General features: G+C 40.9%; 1 protein-coding gene across 1 annotated transcript in view; it reads right to left on the reverse strand.

The window, feature by feature from the left end:
* Window positions 1–216: 216 nt before the first annotated feature.
* MARCHF11 (membrane associated ring-CH-type finger 11) overlaps window positions 217–18,282 on the reverse strand; it is a 97,676-nt gene continuing 79,610 nt past the window's right edge. Inside the window, exon 4 of the mRNA XM_074329058.2 lies at window positions 217–2,734. Coding sequence (XP_074185159.2) covers window positions 2,412–2,734 — 323 coding nt within the window. The 3' untranslated portion in view covers window positions 217–2,411. The remainder of the gene's footprint in view (window positions 2,735–18,282) is intronic.

Here is an 18,282-nt window from a genome sequence, read left to right on the forward strand (position 1 = left end):
TGCACGCAGCTCTGTTTTTATAATGTGGAAAAAGATCTTTAAGATAATTAATTTAAAATATTTCCAACATTTCCTTACCAGCCATGTTTTTAAAATTTAAGGCAGCCCAAGTTGGAATTACAGCATTGACAATTCAAAGTTGTTTATGTCATAACTCATACTGCATATTAAATTTTTAATTATGTTAAGCTGTGCATTTAATTCTCTAAATACATACCGCCCCACCCCCAACACACACACCTTCAGAGTGTATGAGACTTTATGCAATCATTTTAAGGGGGGTATGTTTTGTTGAGTGGAAATTCTGCCAGATCCTTACTAAAACATTGATTCGGGTCAAGTGTAGGCATGAGTGTGTTAGGAGGGGGTGGCGGTAAAGACGGTGACAGGAAATAATGGGTGTAGACAAAAGGTCCATCCAAAGGGCAAGGTGCTGGAAAGGGAGGTGTCTAGGGGTGCGTGTTCCCTGCAGGTTGACATTTCTACTCTGCACTCTCATCTGCAGACATCTCTACCTCATGTACTCCACACAGATGTTACAGAGAGGTGCTCACCCACTGCTCCTTTTTGTTTTCCAATGAGTTGATCTGAATACAAACTGTACACTAATTAGAAAGGCGCGCTTGCTAAGTACACTGGAGTAGTGACAGTCTAATCTGCATCTAAAATCTCTATCATTTTTAATACAATGCTCTAAACTACAGTACCCACAATTATTCTCTATGAAATGTGGTGCCATTAGTGATTAAACTGTCCAAGACAAATATTAACACCTTCAGGGTACAAATAATAGACAGTTGCTTTGACAGCAGATTTGCATCCCTGGTGTCTTTGTTAAATAATCTGCCTCCTGTCCCAGGTGACAGGATGCTGAGAGACTGAAACCAGCTTTACAGGACTGACCTGGACATCTCAGTACCACACCCAGGGTCGTGCTCCTGCCATGTCAGATTAAAACAAAGAACAATTGGAGTGAGAATGTTTAACTCTCTCACTTCCTAAATCTGTCCCTAAGTGGTGGCTGAACTGCCCTTGTTTCATGATTTGCTGATTCATTCACATTTCTGCAAATTGTCACATCCTTAACTCATTTGTGACACAGTTTTTCAAAGGGGAAAATATTAGTTCAAATTTCGGTAGAGTTTGCTATTTAGTAATCACAATGCTACCTGTAAACTATTCACTATTCTATTATTAATCATTCAAAGGTTATTTTTAGAAAGTAGAATATAAAGAATGTTATTTCATGTGATCAATTACTTCAAATGGCCTGTATGTTCAACTCGAGTTTCTAGGGAAAGCAGGACCCCCACCTCCTCATCTAGTCTGTCATTCCCAATTAAAATGTGCCATTTACCTCCATTAGAAGAATCCAGAGGTGGAAAATCTCCAGGTACCACTAGTTAGCAACCTTTTCCTGGGGAGTCAATAGCCTCATTTTTCTTTTCCTCTTTTCATTTAAAAAATAGTTATCTAATGAAAGAGAAACACTTCTCACTGCTGGTGAATACATTTCCCCTTGATTTCATTCAACCAAGTAATAGGATCAGTGCTTAAATGATTAAGTAGGTATATACGCTTTTGCAAAAAGAAAATCTAACTAAGATGGTACTCATAAAAATCAAGATACTAATGATTAACCAAAATTGTGATAGGTCTACAAGAAGGTTATGCAAAGGTGCGGCCGTATTACTATTACACACGCAATGAGGCAACATTTTGGTGACCTTTTAGGGTTGTAAGTATGCAGGATGCCCTGCCTGTGTAACATGTACTGGAGTAAAACTATTCTATTCCATTCATCCTTATCTTTTTATAAGCCCTTGGTACTGTTTCTGAAGTTAGAAAACGAGCCAAATTCCTAGAATTTGCATTCCTGATGACAGGTTATTTCATCTCAGCAAAAGTCATGGTCAAGTTTGCCAAGCAGCATGAGGCATGAGGAGTTCGGGGCAGAGCAGTGGGAAGCACCCCTAGGCTGCACCCGTGCCAGGCACTTTGGAACCTGCCCATGACATTCTAAATACACTCATCCCCATTCGTGGCACGTCTGAAAAATTACACATGGAGCACAAAGTTTGATAAAAATATATTTGGAACAAGCAAGAAAAAATAGTTTTGGCCTTAAGGATAACTTTCATCATTTTTTTCACCAAGTAGAATTAAATTATATGTATAATGATTTCAAGTACCAACTTATAAAATACGTGATAAATCAGAAAGCAAAGAACAAGAGGACGCTTTTATTTTTTTCAGAAAAATGTATTTGCAATTCAAATGTTCATATAAAAAGCATAAATTTTAAAAAGTTCAGAGACGTGTGTGTGTTGACGTGTTAGGGTGTTGCCATTCATTGCAATTACATTCCAGAGTAGGCAGGAGGGTCCGCGCTGCACCGTCAGCTGCTTCTCTCACACGGAAGTCACTCTCATCACAACCTCCCCCGAGCTGTTCTCTTCTGACAGGTCTTCATGGGGCCGCATCCGATTGAACAGATGTAGTAACACATAGCCACACTGAAACCTGGGGGAGGTCAGCTGCGTCGGGTGGACCAAATTCCTGTTCCGCAGCGCCGTCAGCGGCAGCCACAAAGTCCTGCTTGTGGAAGACTGTCCCCGGCTACTTTCTTCGATGTCTGTGGCTTTGTCGTAATTTAATACATCCCAGTGTAAGTTAACGGCTCGCCAGCGCTTAAATACTCTGTAAACTGCAGCTCCCTCATGAACAATGAGACCTAAAGTTCCAGGAGAAAATAAATAAATAAATAACTGGTCATAATCAAAAGTCGGGAATGTTATTTTATATACAATTAAGGAAGTAATGAAATAGTCAAATCTCTGTTACCCATTCTTTTTGTAAAAAGTATGGTATTTTGACTAATGACAAGGCACTACCCATATGACACAGGAATAGTCAATATTCAAGGAATAAGAATCCACTGCCATGCAGAGAGCAAAGGTATCTCGGATGTAATCTACTTGCTCCATTATGGCTCAGAACATACCTTTGCTGTCATTGCCTTAGGCGAATCATTAGGTTCATTGATTCATTCGACATATATTTCTCGAGTGCCCACCGTGAACCAAACAATGTGTTAGGGGCTTGGTCCCAGCTGGCAACTTAATTGGGGAAAGAGACTAATATTAAGGTCAATACCATCTCCCCAGGTCCTAAAACAATGCCAGGAAGTATGATACAACTTTTTTTGTTATTCTCACTCTCCTCAACAATTCAACAAAAAGTTATCAAGCACCTCCTTAAAGGCTTTATGTGTATTATCTCATTTGGTTCCCACCACAGCCTCATGACATAAATACGAGCACGCCCCCCATTTTACACGCAAAAAAACCAAGCCACAGGGATGTTCTGGAACTTGTTCAAGAGCAGACTAGTGGCGGCAGGACGGGAATTCAAACCCAGCAGGCTGGTTCTGGGTCCTTCGTCTTTGCTGCGGCACCATGAACTGGATGCTCACACATTTCTGAGACAGTCTCAAGGAAATAAACTGGGTCCTACAAGAAGCTTAGGGACTATAAACTGGCAGTCAGTAAGTCGGATACGATGTCCTGACACATGGCCTCCACCCAGATCCCACCACACCCTGTATTTTGCACACATTTATATTTTAGCATGGAGTCTGAGAGCTTTTGAATTTGTGACCCCCTCATAAAAAGGAGTCCCTGGGGGGAGGTTTCTTCAGACAGAAATGTGAGGAGGCGCTCCCTTTTTCAGGACCTTGAAATTCCATTGAAAGTCAGTGGAGAGGCCAGTGAAGTCTTTTTTTAGAAGGAACATGGCACGTAAGTAGAATGCATCAGATGACACCACCACTTTTTAACAATAAATTGGAAGATGACCAGCTCCTACTTCCCGGGCATTCAGAACCTTGGGCATACGCCCTCAAGAACCTCTCATAAATGTGACAAGGAAGCATGTTCAAAATGTTTATTTACTTATTTGTTTGGTTTTGAGGATAAAAAATCACCACAATCCTAATATCCATCCTTAGGAGAACAGATAGTGTGTAGTGTGTGGAATCAAAGGACTATAGCGATGAAACAGTCACAGGAAATAACAGTAGTGAAAATCTCAAAGCCACAATGAAAAAAAAAAATGGAATCTTCAGAAATAAATGATTGGAGTGAAAATATAATATCCATTTTCATGGCTATAGATATATATGGTAAAAGTATAAAAAGACATGCCTGAGAATAATTATTAAATTCACAGTAGTGGGGAGGGAAAAAATGAAAAGAGATTAGGGAGAGACTTCAAAGAAGGCTTCCAACTATATCTCTAATGTCGCATTTTTTTCAGCTGGATGGTGAGGGTAAGGGTGGTCAACATATTATTCTGTATACTTTTTAAATTATTCCTGAATAATTCATAATTTCAAAAATTACAGAGTTTATTAGAAAAATTGATCTAAGACAGATTGAGGAATAGACAACTGAAGTAGGAGAGACAAATAAGGAGGTTACCCCATAACATGTGAGGGGTAGAGTGGCAGCAGTACAGAGCGACAAAGTAATAAACTAGCCAGAGGAAAAATTGACAGAAATTATAATACAAAAAACTTTTAAGGCTGAAGGAATAGGCGATTAAAAGCATGGTAAGAACAATGAGTTTTGAACATGCTTTTGTGGAGATTATTTCATCTTTTTGTCAGCTAAAGCAATATCAGCTAGGCAATGGAGCTATCCAGCCCTTGGAAAATCACACCTCCCTAAGAGCAGAATTTAAGTATTATATCACTCCCTTACCAGGAGATCAACTTCAGATACGAGTGACTTAACAGCATTCAAGATATTGTCACAGGCCCCTAAAAATGCTATGGCCTAATAAATAAAAATGTCTTAAGCCCAATTAATAAGGAGAAATGTAAACATCTGTAATCACAGCAATTTCAAATAATTGCTAGGATCAACTTCTTTTTCCTAAGGAAAAATCAGAGTTGACCCAACTGATCAGATGATTTTGGGAGACAGCCACAATTAGAAGTCTACTATGAGATTTTAATGGATGATTACATTATTAGCTTTCTGAAATCCCCGTAGCCAATGATTTAACTTTCTGGGTCTATTTTTCTTCCTTAAAATGCAATTGGAATACCTAATCCATACACTCAGCAGCATAGTATGAAGATAAATTATAATTCACCAACTATAAAGCACTCCGAGTTCCTCGAAGATGGCAATTATATAAATACAAGATATTATTATTAATTAAAAAATCAATAGTGAATCTACGTGGTGAGGAACATCCATTCACACTAATCACATAACTATTACAGCTTGTGACAGGCTCATTCTAGATAAGTGCAGCAATGCGGGGGACAGCTTTACCGGGGAAAACCACTCATTTTATAGAATCCTATTCTTTTTTTTTTATTATTGATTTCCTTTGGAAGGCCAGAAATCAGATCATTTGCTAGAGCTTAAAGTCACTTTCTGGGCATATATTCCTGGTAGTCCTTTTCTAAATACAGAAATCCACCCAGTGTGCAGAAATAAATCCCACAGATCTTTATAGCACATTTTGAACCTAATTTAAAGAGAGAGAACTACTTGAGGTTTTCATGAAGACACAGTGCTCTTGAATTTCCAGCTCCATGTGCTGTTTCTTAATTGCATTTCAAGTTATAAACGATGCTGCGATTGTGTTGTAGTCCCCATGAGCATTCAGAATGACTCCTTTGCCCTGGAAGCTTAAATTTTACTGAAATAGGAGGCAGCCCATCCCCTCCCCGAAACTGTCCTCTGTAATGTACATTTTCCCCTTCCTTCTTTAAATGTTCTGGAGTTACAGCCAATGCCTTTTGTATTAGTGGTTATGAGAAGATATGACTATTCTGATCCTTGCCATCCAGGGGTAAGAATTCATTCGATTCTAGTTCATGTGTTGCAAAGCCAGCTATTAAAAATCGTACAGCCAGCCTTTCTTACTGATGTTGTTTGGTCTCTTGTTTCATTACTGAGAAGCTCACTTCTCCTAGTAGCTGTTACCCTCTGAGTAATACCAGTTAAGCCTTAAAAAAAATTTGTCACCTTGACATTTCAGGTCATGAGAACAGGCTTAGATTTACTTTTTTGTCTATGTCACTAAACCTGAAGGGACAATCTATAATTTCTATGAAGTCTAAAGTATTAAATATTTTAGGGTACTTGCTTACATTATTAATGGCAGGCATGTCAGCAAGGTGTGATTCATGGGAATTTGGGCTTTTAAGAGTTGAGGTGTGTGTGTGTGTGTGTGTGTGTGGTATATAGTGTGTGTGTGTGTGTGTGTGTGTGAGTGTGTGTGGTTTTCATCATTTCCTTGCCAGTAACATCTAATTGGCGCACCCCCTTATTGATATACAAAGGAACATTTTTGTCAGGGAATAATCTTTAAAAACAAAGCACGGTTAAATAGTTTCTGCCTTCATTGAAGTAAAAGCACAGTGTTTACGTAGGTAAAATATACCCCAAATTTAGATGTTAGTTGAAATTCTTATATGGTAGTAGAAAATAAGCTCATTACCCAAAGAAATGATGGTGAAGACCGTCAGGTATATGTGTTCACACACATGTGCACACACACACACACACGTGTCTATGTTCGTTTCAATATAGACATGTGGTATGGTATAATTAACAGAGACTTCCAAAATTTATGGTCAAATACCAACAAATTTTGGTATTAATGATGAAAGCCACTAGTAAAACCATTTCATTTTTAGTGTTACTAGCCTCAGCTTTTGTCCTAATCAATTTGGTTGTTTTTAATAATTTAAAAGCCCAGTTTTTATCAACGATCTATTTTGATAGCCAAGCACTGTGCTGCATGCTTTACATGCACCATTTTCATTTAATCTGGATGGCAACTCTAGAAGTAGATACCATTACTGAACAATTTCACAGTTGAGGAAATTGAGACCTAGAGAGATTTAACAACTTGTTTAACATCGTGACGCTCTAGGAATCAGAGATGAGATTGGAGCTCAAATTTGTCTATTAGCAAACCTGGAGTATCACATTCCTACTTGTGCTAAATTTCTAATGGAAGGCAGTCTCTCCTAGTCATAGAATGATGACCGACTAAGAGACCTTGCTTTGAATGGAATGTATCTATCGCCCCAAAATTCCTATATCGAAGCCCTAATCCCTAATGAGGCAGTATTTGGAGGTGGGACCTCTGGGAGAGTTATATTAAGTCATCAGGGTAGGGACCTCATGATGTGACTAATGCCCTTATAAAAAGTGGAAGAGATATGAGTTTTCTCTGTTGTCCTCTGTTGTGCATACACCAAGGAAAGGCCACGGAAGGACACAGTGAGCAGACGGTCATCGGGAAACCAAGATGAGAGCCCTCACCAGACACTGAATATGCCAGTACCTTGACCTTGGACTTTCCAGTCATTAGAACTGTAAGAAATAAATGTTTGTCGTTTAAGTCCCCAGTCTGTGGTATTTTATTACAATAGCTCGAACAGACGAAGGCAGACCTTGTAGATAAATTACATCACCCTCATTTAAAATACGAGCAAATTAAGTCCTGGAGGCTGTGGTTTGGGCAAAGTTATACAATCAGTTGCCCTTTGTACTATCCTTGGGTGTCACTACACCTGTTATATCTCTAGAATTGTCAATGAAACAGCTCTTCTCACCTCCCCACCCACAGGAGGGAAAAGGGTTGGGGAGCCTAATTTGAAGGCAACGCTATAAGTACAGAGAGCTTCATCTGGTAAGATGCACACACACTGAGCCTTCAAACAAGTGCAAGATCCTGGTGAAACCACAAAGAAACACAGGCTAAAACCCTGTGTGCTGTTCAATCAAAATGACTCATGGGAAAGAAACCTAAAGAACTCACGACTCACCATGGATATGTGGCCAAAAAAGGCTCCTGATTGTGAAAATGTCCAAGATGTCCAGGTTCAATCTCACCATCCTCCCTAGCCTAGCTTCTTCCCTCTCTCCCTCTCTCTGAAATCCACACATAACCAAACTCTCTAGATAACCTTGTGTCATTCTGAGAAGTCAGCGTGCACCAGAAGAATGGGGGCTTTGGGTCCCATTTGGTCCCGTTCAAGAACAGTTTAGCGTCAATCTCCTAAAGTGGCCCCTTTGTAACGTCTTAATTTTCACCGCTACTTGGTGAACACTAGAGCATGGTTAGATCAAAGAGGGTCAATCAAATGAGACTTTGGCCCAAGATACCCTTTGTTGCGATAATCCTTGCTAGAATGTAATAAAATGCATGAATCCTCCTGGCACATCTTCCCAATTTACCCCAAATTTAAATGCCCAGCAGTCATGGAAACTTGGATGTGAGTGTAGCAGCGATCACTTGAAAAGTCACTCCTCCATTGTTGAATCTTATTAAGATGAATCTTGAAGAAATAACCATAGTCATTATTGCTGTGTGTGCTGAACGCTTTGGGGGCGGAACAATGTATGGAGCTTAAAGAAAAGAAAAAAAAAAAACAGCAATGAAAAATATCAAACTCAGCGAGATGAAGGCTGAAAGCAGTACATATGTTATCACAGAGGGCCCTAAGCTCACGAAACAAAGCTGCAGCAAACTGCTATCTTAAAAGCCAGGTCTCTGGGAACCATGATATCCTGATTATACATGGAGACTTTTGTGAATATGTATTTCCAATGTTTCCCATATCAGAACAAATAATGTAAAGAAAGATCCCGCACAAAATGCACTTATATCTATAAAAGATGGCTTGATTTTTCTACTATTGAGTATAAATTTTATATATATAGACACAGAACCAAGTTAAGAATGGCAGACTGGTCATGACAGCTTAAAGTTTAGGGGCTCAACACTCAAATCGATGGTAACAAAATCTGTGCAAGAAACATAAGGACAACGAGGTATTCAGGAACTTCCGAAGCCATGAAATCCTTTGACACCACAGGCTGGCTAATTTCCAAATACGGACAATCTAACCCACCCCACCTCCAAAGCAGATCACATTGCACATGAAGAAATGATTACTAAATAGTGAAGACCCTAAATGATTGTTTCTCTGAGAGCTCAGAAAAGAAAATGCACGGTGTGTGTCCTGTAACCACCACTCTCCGTGTCTTCCTCTCTGCTGAATGAAATCAGCAGTCGTCAGCCTGGAGGCAAAGACACACTGGGCTGCATCTTCAATGCTGATGACATCACTGCCTGGGAATAGATCAAGATGGCAAAGCCAAATTCTAACAAGGATTACAACCTTTTCCTAACTTGCGGTGACTGAAGCAGAAGGTCCTCACATAGGCTGAATTTGCTTCTTCACCTGCCATCCTTATTTCAGTTAAGGACCGTCCCCTGAGTCAATTAAGCTGAAACCTGGGAATCACGTAGACTCCTCTCTATCCTCTTGCACTAAATTCTGCTAATTCTGACTGCTTAGCAAATCTGACATAAAAGCGTAAACCAGAGAATTCCCCGGAAGCAGCACTCTCCTACATTTGCATGATGAACTATTAAACATGCTTCAAAATCCAGACACTCATTTTTTCTCTGAACCACTCAAATTTAATCACTCTCTCCTACCTTCTACCACCATTCCACCCAAGAAATACCTGCACTGTTGTACTTGTTTCGGAACAGTTTGTTTATATGCCCGTGACCCTGGTCAGCGGTGTACTCCCTGACGATAGGTGCCCTATTCCTACTTCAATGCCTGCCACACAGTAGGAATTCAGTAAATCTTTGCTAAATGAGAGGGAGCCAGAAAGAAGACAACAGCCATCACTGGACCCTAAAGGATGACTAGGATGGACTTCATCTTCATCTAGTTGTGAGTGTTATCAAAACAGAAAAAGGTCTCAAGTATTGCTCTTTGAAATGTGAGAGTAATATCTGTTTTTATTTATTTATTTTTTTAATTTTTTTTTTAGAGTAATATCTTAAGAAACCAAAGACAAACTGAGACATGAATTCCAAGACTAGAGATGAAAAGGGTTTCAGGGATCAGGACCCATATTTCATGACAGTGGACTTTGGACCTGGGTGGGGGTGGGGATTGTGTGTGTGTGTGTGTGTGTGTGTGTGTGTGTGTGTGTGATTGTGTGTGCATGTCTTACAGGAGCAGAAGAGCCAAAATTATTTACAAGGATTTGTTTTCAGCCCCAATAAATTGTAGCAGCCTCCCCCACTGGCTTGTTGGCCTGGTCATCAAATGTTTGCCTGAATCAAACACTCATGAACCCAGAGAGTTACAAAATGACTGTACCCAGGCCTACAGCTTAAGAGGCAGATATGGATTCCAAGCAAAACAGAGAGGATAAAAAAGGTGCTGCCATTCATCTGACCACTTGCTTTTCTAAGAAGCCAATCCATCCTCAATCAATCATTTTAATGATTTCTTTATTCCTTAGGAGAATCTCCTGATCTTCCAATTACTAAACCTGCAGCACAAATCTATCATTAGTATATTCACAGAATATTCCTCAAAAGTTGAAAACTTTGTTACACAATTATAAAATATGTGATACATTAAGTTTTTATAAGAGGATTAAAAGAATTCACTGGAGAGAACTGTTACATCATCCAAGTTTCTACCCAAAAGTACTTGAGAAGAAAAAAACAAAACTATGGCTATGATTATTTCAATAAAAGAAATAATGGAATGAGCCCAACACTCTTATAGATAACAAAGATATCTTGGAATGCTCGTAAAACTGAAAGCGTGGATTAGAATCAGTTTAATTTCAGTTGAATGCAACTTCACTTCTGCCCTTCAATTCCTGGGCAGGCGAAACACCTTGTAGCAACAGTTTAATGTCATGTACCCCACAGATCAGAAGTGGACAAGCACAGTCACTGAATTTCAAAATTAGAAAATATTGGGTCTAATTTAATCCAATCCCTTCATTCAGGGGCATGGGGACCCTGAGGCCCAGAGAAGTGACACGGCTTGGCAAAGGGTTCTTAGCTGGAGTCCAGGTCCAGAATCACAGCCAGACCCTTCACACCTGGTCCAGCGTCCTCACTGCAAGAACTCAGACCACAGGAGCCAGCCCTGGGCAAAGCCAGTCCTCATGGTGTCTCTGGGCCAAGAGATATTACACCGACTATGAAACAGATAGAATCAAAGCCTCCTTTCCTGACATCAGAGGCTGGGCTGCTAAAGTGTCCTCCGGCCTTTATCCTCCAGGGTACACGGCAGCATGTGGACATGGAGATGGGAGGATTCCGGTGATCCTCACAATTTCTAAAAGCAGATCACTCTGCAAATCTCGAGGCAACAGTATTTGGTTAAAAAAAAAACCTATCAACCTCCATCTTCTGTGTTAATTAAAGCTTTTAGGATCAGGAATCTACTTGGACACATTTCCATTCGTTTTCCAAGCTCTACTATATGGACTAAAGCCAGTTCTTAGAAGACTGACTATTAGTGGATTTTTCCTCCTGGGAAGTAGAAATAAACACCACTAATTTCCCCCTTTTCCTCCAATGGATAAATTGTCTTCTGCAAACTCACAGAACATGATTCTATTAATCTGCAGGGTAAACCACAAAGGTGCTGATTGTTTTCTTTTTCAGGGTAAGAATCATATTTTTAAAAATCTAAACTGAAATATCTAATTAAATCCTGTTTATCATTGTGACCTGTGATAGGCTATTTCATTTTTCTTGGCCTTGTTTTTCATTTCTCTTAAATCATACAGGCAGTGGGCAAAAATTCTAAACAGAAGCTACCACCTAAGAATAAATAAAATTTCTAACTCTTCGACTTCATTCACACATCAATCAGATTCATTTAATTAAAAATGTTAATGGAATTTTTAACCTGAATATTAAAACACTCAGGCCTCTGGTGTCCTTAATATTCTAGTCTGTGATCTAGCAACAAAATTCAAGGTTGAGATGTGATTCTTTATATAAATAATTTTTAAGAAATTGTTTCACTCAGACCAATGGAGAGAGAGAGATGGCTTTGGAGTGGTGTATAAAATATTTTCCACTCTCATTACTAATGTTTCTGTATGTTTTTGGTTCTATTAATTTAGAATAAATGAGTAAAGACTTCACAAAAGAGCTACATTACCTTGAGTTTTTAGGGGGGAAAAAAATTCTCCATTTCTAACCTAAAATCATCTCCTTCGTACTTTAAAAAAAGTATTTATTCATGATGTCAGGTGTTTGAGACAGCAACTAAAGAAGTAGTTTTGCTTTTTTGAATAGACAATAGCATTTTTGTAAATTAGCCATTCGAGCTCAGCATAGAAGGAGGGATTTTTACCAAATAATAGAATTAACTGACTCACATAAACACACAGGCTCTGGAGGGCCAGGGTCCAGATTCCAATCTTGGGTACCTCTTCCAATCTGTATGACCTCGGGGAAACCGCTTAGTGGTGCTGTAGCTTTCTCATCTCTGAGATAAGAATGATAAACGTATGTACACAGGACAGGACTGTTATGTATGAAAACGGAGGTGAAGGGCTTAGGTGTTGCCCGGATCACAGAAGACATGATCTTAGCTATCAGTGGAGATACGGTCTTTAAAACTGTATTTCCATGTATTTGGAAGCAGTTTAAAACATACACGGGCCTCATTTCTGTGGTTCCTCATGACCCACGAGTCTGTCACCTGCTCCCTGTCAGCACACCCAGGCCCTCATTCTCTGTATTGCACAGAAAAGCATCATTTAAGAGAATAATCATATTCACATATGCTCTTCGATAAAAAAAATGTTCTTTGCTGCAAAATAGAACGAGGCCAGGAGATAGGTGCCCAAGGAGGCAGGTGCCAGTTCTCTGGGTTGGTAGGTTAAGGACGCTGCCTCTTCTTGTCACGGTTCCCATTATCACACAATCTACTTTGCCCTCTCTTCCAAGGAAACCCTCCCAGTCCCAAATCAAGGCGGCCTCTTTAATAACCTCATTTCTGGTGCTCTATGGATACACTCAGATTTCTCTAACGTTGCAATTGTTCCCAAGTCTCATTGTTTAGAATTCCCACCACTACTCTTCTGGAAAAGGGTCAAGTCACAGAAAGAGTAAAATTGCACGAACACACACATGTGAACACTTGTCTACAGAGTGAAGCCACAAGGCACGTCCCCTCCTGACTTCTCAGCCGCTCTCCACCACCACAGATTATGTGCACCCCGGAACTCCTCAGGCCCCCAGACCCAGATGGACGACTCAGCCAGGACCTGACATGCATAAGCCTTGCCCTCCATGTCCGTCTTTCACTCCAGCCTGGGCCTTTCCCTTCCAGACACGGTTCCAGCAGCAAGCTCTGAAACGCTACTGCTGACAATCACACATGCCCTGCTTCTCACTCACCCACTTTCTTAATCTCAGTGCATCCTGTCCCACCTCCTCAAGACTTGGAGCCCTTGGACAGCACAATCTTTCCCCAATCCACCAGCATCTTTCTGGCTGTGGGTCCTTCCCGGAGAAAGCACAGCCCGTCCTGTAATCCTCCTCCCGCCGCTGGAGGTGAAAGGCAAGGCTGGGCTTGCTGGTGCCTTCCAGCAACTCTGCACACAAAACCCCATCTTAGTCCAGTCTCACCATGTCACTGCTCTGCACTTCCTCCTCAGCCCTGTTGGGTAAAATTGCAGTCACAAAACCGTGGGGACTGGGGCCATCCCTGCTCCCACCTCAGGAGGGCACTTGGTCATACCCAGTGTCTCTGGGGTCGGCTTCCTCTCCCAAAGCGCTCAGCAGCTGAGCGCCATTTTGAACGCTGTCCTCAGACTCCTTTCCCCACACTGCGCCTTCTTTGTCTCAGCAGATGACCACACTACCTACCTGTCTGAGAAACAGGAGGTCTTTTGCAAGGGGGCCTTTCAGGTTATTCTCCCAGAGTGGCATATGCAGCCATCTCACATATGCCACCCTCTCCTCCCACCTGCCCATCTCAGGGACACCAGGTCCCCCTGTGCAAAGCAAACCCTTCCCCTGTGTGCTCGGTTCTATTTCTGCATTCTCAGGGGCATCAGGCTGTCCTTTCCCACCTGGTCTTCAATCTTCTCACTTCTTCTGAGTCTTTCTGCTCAGCACTTGCCCATGCCTACCTCTGCCATTAAAACAAACAGGAACCTTTTTCAATTCCACACACTGCCCTTCTAGATTCTGCCCTCATTTAACTGTGTCCTTTTTCAGCCAAGATTTGTGAACTTACATTCTGAGTCCGCTTCTGCCTATCCCAGCCATTCTTAGCCGACTGCAATCGTGTCTATCCATCCAACCCCTATGTTGCCAAATCCAGGGAGTACACTTCAGCTTTTTCTCATCTACTCTTGACTTGGCATCTGGCACTGTTCGCCACTTGCTCCTCCTCCCTGAAGTTCTTCCTCACCTGACCCCTCTTTCTTTCACCGCTCATGCTCCTTTCTGCCTTCTCTTCAAGTTTCTCTGTGTTCCTTAAACTGCCGCTCATCTCACCCGAATCACTTTTCTTGCAGACACTGGTTTCAACTACCAGATATAAATCTCCAGCTCAAATTTCTATCCTGAACTCCAGACTCCCAAATCCAGTTGCTTACTGGCCATATCCGCTTAGATCCCCCAGAAACTCTGCAAAAAGAAAATGTTCAAAAGGAACTTACCATCTTCTCACTTGCCTGTCAATCAGCCTCTGTTGGCCCCTCTCTGTTAGTCGCCCCGCCTCCGCCCTACCTCCATTGAATCGATCACCATCTTATGATTAACCACTTTTAATATTCTAATATTCTAACAGCTGCCCCTCCAGCCTTAATGTAGGCCTAATCACATGCCTGGATTATTGGAACGTCTTTCTTACCTTCTCCTGCATGGCCCTCCTACTCCCTCCCCTTCAACATCCCCTGGCTATCTAGGCCCTGACTTCAATAGCAAGCTAAACAATCAGGTGCAGACCACTGTAGGGGCTCCCCAAGCTTTCAGTTTGGTCCCACTGCCAGGTTCCACCATAGCAGCCCTCTAGATGATAAGGCCCTGTTTCCAACAAGTATCTTTTTTGCTCTTGCCACACCAAGTTACATATGACTCCTAAAAATATTACATGCTTTCATGTGTTGACAAGTCAGGCCCCACTCCTGCTCTTTTTTAAAAGTGAGCTCAAGATTTCTTCCTCCCATAGACTTTACTGACCCTAAGTATGATTAACCTTTACCCATCTGCTCTCCCATATATTTCCCTCTTGGAACTTTCCATGTTGTAATTTAATTGCATATTTCCCTGTCTGTCACCAGCAGCGAGGCAAACCTTTTCTGCAGATAGTCAATATTTTAGGCTATGTGACGCTATGGTCTCTCAAAGGTTGTAACTACTTATTGACAACACATGAATGGATATGTCTGTATTCCAATAAAATTTGACTTACGGGCGCTAAAATTTATATTTGTTGTAATTTTCATATGTTGCAAAATAATACTCCTCTTTTGATGTTTTCCAACCATTTCAAAATGGAAACACCATTCTTGCATCATGGGCTGTCCAAGAATATCACTGTGCCTTTCACATCTCCACCTGGCACCCCAGGCTTTGGACACAGTAAATACTCAATGACCGTTGGCCCAATAGATGACTGACACCTCTTTGGCTAAACTGCCTCCAATTGAGAGAAATGGCTGAGAGACTCTCACTGTTCCCTATGAAAGAAATGGAAGTCAACAATAACAATATATTTGGTCTGCTGCTTTGCTAATTATGCCAGTATTTCTCTGAAAGAACTTGAACTTTACAAGGTCAAATGAAAGGAAGGTGTTGGGTTGGGTTTTCTCCCCCAAGGAGGCCTAAAGAGTTAATTAGCTTTTTGAGAGACCATTTCAGGCACAGCATGAAAGGCAAGTAGCAAAAACAAGTTCCCTTCTATTTAATTTCCTGGGGTTTTAAAGGCAGCGATATCACTAATAACTAACGATGATAATAATCTTTAGAGAAATTGGTAAACATCAGTAGAATTAAGGCATAGAAAAACTTATAATTTGTATCTCCAGAGTAAAGAGATAATAACGGCCTTCTCAAACATACAAAGGATAAAAATTTGGTTTTCCTCTATGAATTTTGAATGGCAAAGGTCTACTCCGCCTCTCCCTCCAAGGCAACCTGAGGAGAATGTGCTCAGAAATTAGTACCGTAAAGGACTCGAGGCTGGGGCTGGTGTTGGAGGATAGAGTCCCGCTTGCATTTCAGGCTGACGATACTGCATCAGCTTCTTTCTAAATGAAGTTGTGGCATTTCCTGGGGTACGAAGCATGCTAAGATATTCTGAAATCAGGAAATAATGATCTGTGCTTGTAAAGGAATTCTACTCTAACAAATAACTCCAAACAAGCTAGCAGATCATGCGAATCTGGTAACAGTCATGGCTTCAGGGATGACAGAAGCTGCCAGCACGGCCAATGTCACAACACAGCCCTAAGACTGGCAGGAACTTTGAAGGGAAACCCAGAGGGGCTCTGGGCCAGAGTAGAAGGTTTCTGCCCTCCCTACACTAGCAGGTGGGCCACGGTCAGTCTCCTAAGTAGCCAAATCGTGGCACTTGAGGGATGTAGGTCCCAGTCAAATTATAGATCAGGAAATGGGAGGTGGCCAATAGTCTTCTTCTGTCGGAGGAAAAACTGTGATATGAAGATTCAACAAGGAAATAAATACTGGGTGAATCAACTTCTCTTGTTATTTTGCCAAACAGTGTTGAAGTTGAGCTTCTTTTTTCACAAGTCTATGATTCATACAGGCTTATCCACATTAGTGCTTCCTATGAAACTCAGAATAAGACAACAGCAACAACACCTCCTAGAATCCGCCTTCCACTGTAACACAGCGCCAACCTGGGCACTTAGACAGCCTTCTGCACCCCAACTCTGTGGCTGAATGCTGACCTATTGACATTCAGAGCTCTGCTTTCCTGAGAGATCCCAGTAGCTCAGATCCCAGACTTAGTGCTGGTGGTGGGGGTGCTGACTGGGGTAGGAGGGGGTGGAGTGTGGTGGAAGGTTGGATCTGGGCTCCTAATGTTTTGTGATGGAAAAAATAATCTACAGAGATCTGAAGTTTTAGGATTAAACTTGTTGACAATTTCAAATGGGGCGGGGCAGGTGTGGGGGTGTTGGTGGCTGACAGCTATCATCTTCACTCCCCACAGACAAAGTATCTTCAATGTGGAAATGGCCCACGTCAGGTCACACTGGTCCTGGCTCTCCTTAGGGAGGGCTAGGAAAAAGCTCACTCTATCAGACATCCGCAAACACCTGCGCAGGCCGGAAAGAGTTCGGTGAACTGGTGAACACGTGTGTTCCCTTGGTAATTTTACATTTTCACTTGGAACTATTTGATAATTTTATTTTTATCTATAAACATTTTACAGCTTAAAAAATGCTACCTCTATACAATTACCCAAGGGCTGCACATTTTGCAAACCTGGCCACCGTTGCTCTTCCAAGCATATTCATCTATGTGGTCGATGACCCTGGGCGGCTACGAAAGAACTGGACGCTTTCCTGTGCCCTCCAGCAAACTCATTTTTTTCCGCTCTAAATTACAGCATATTTCCATTCCAATACTAATTCCTAACTCTTTCAGTAAATATGTTTTTCACCTAAAATAGTTTAAGAAATATTCAAGTTCTGAATCATGCTGCGAAGAGCCAGAGAGCATGGAAAATTTTAAACAGGAGAGAGTCTAAAAGTCATTTATATTTGCTTGGAATGCATTAGAAATTTTTTCCTTAGTTGATTTACTTCCTTAATTATGCTTTGTTTGTGCTAATTTCTTTATACTTGAAAGCAAGCCACAGGAAAGAAGGTGACCTGAAAGCACCATTTTAGAAGGAAACAACGTTGGTATTGTATAGAGGACAGGTCATCCTTGATGGCAAAAGCTCATGTGTGGTAACCGAGACTTTGATTATCCCCAAAATAATTGTCAAACTTCTTCACTTTTCCTCATATAATATCAAAGTATTAGAAAATGTACATTTTAAATTTCATGTCAATAAAGTGTTAAACCATGCGTTCCTTTTAGCTACTTTGCCTGAAGAAAAAAACAGCAAAGTGAAGCAATATAAAAAGTAAGACAGAAATATTACCTTAGCTTTTAGAAATGTAAACATATGTCTAATATCATCAGCCTAAGACCATAAGAATATGTTGTATTTATTTATTGTTCTGAAGTTCTATAATGAAATGTGAATCAAAGTTACCAACTGGGAACTCTAAATAGTTTTCTTGTGTATGACCAAAGTTGCTTTAGCTAGATATATTACCAACTATGAAAAACAGATTTTTCTAAAGGGCTATACTAACAGTAATAAAATTTACATGAGTTTTTAAAATATTATTTAGTTTG

Source organism: Rhinolophus sinicus, chromosome 3 (assembly GCF_057876585.1).
Source record: "Rhinolophus sinicus isolate RSI-liver-muscle chromosome 3, RSI-T2T, whole genome shotgun sequence".
NCBI classification, from domain to species: Eukaryota; Metazoa; Chordata; class Mammalia; order Chiroptera; family Rhinolophidae; genus Rhinolophus; species Rhinolophus sinicus.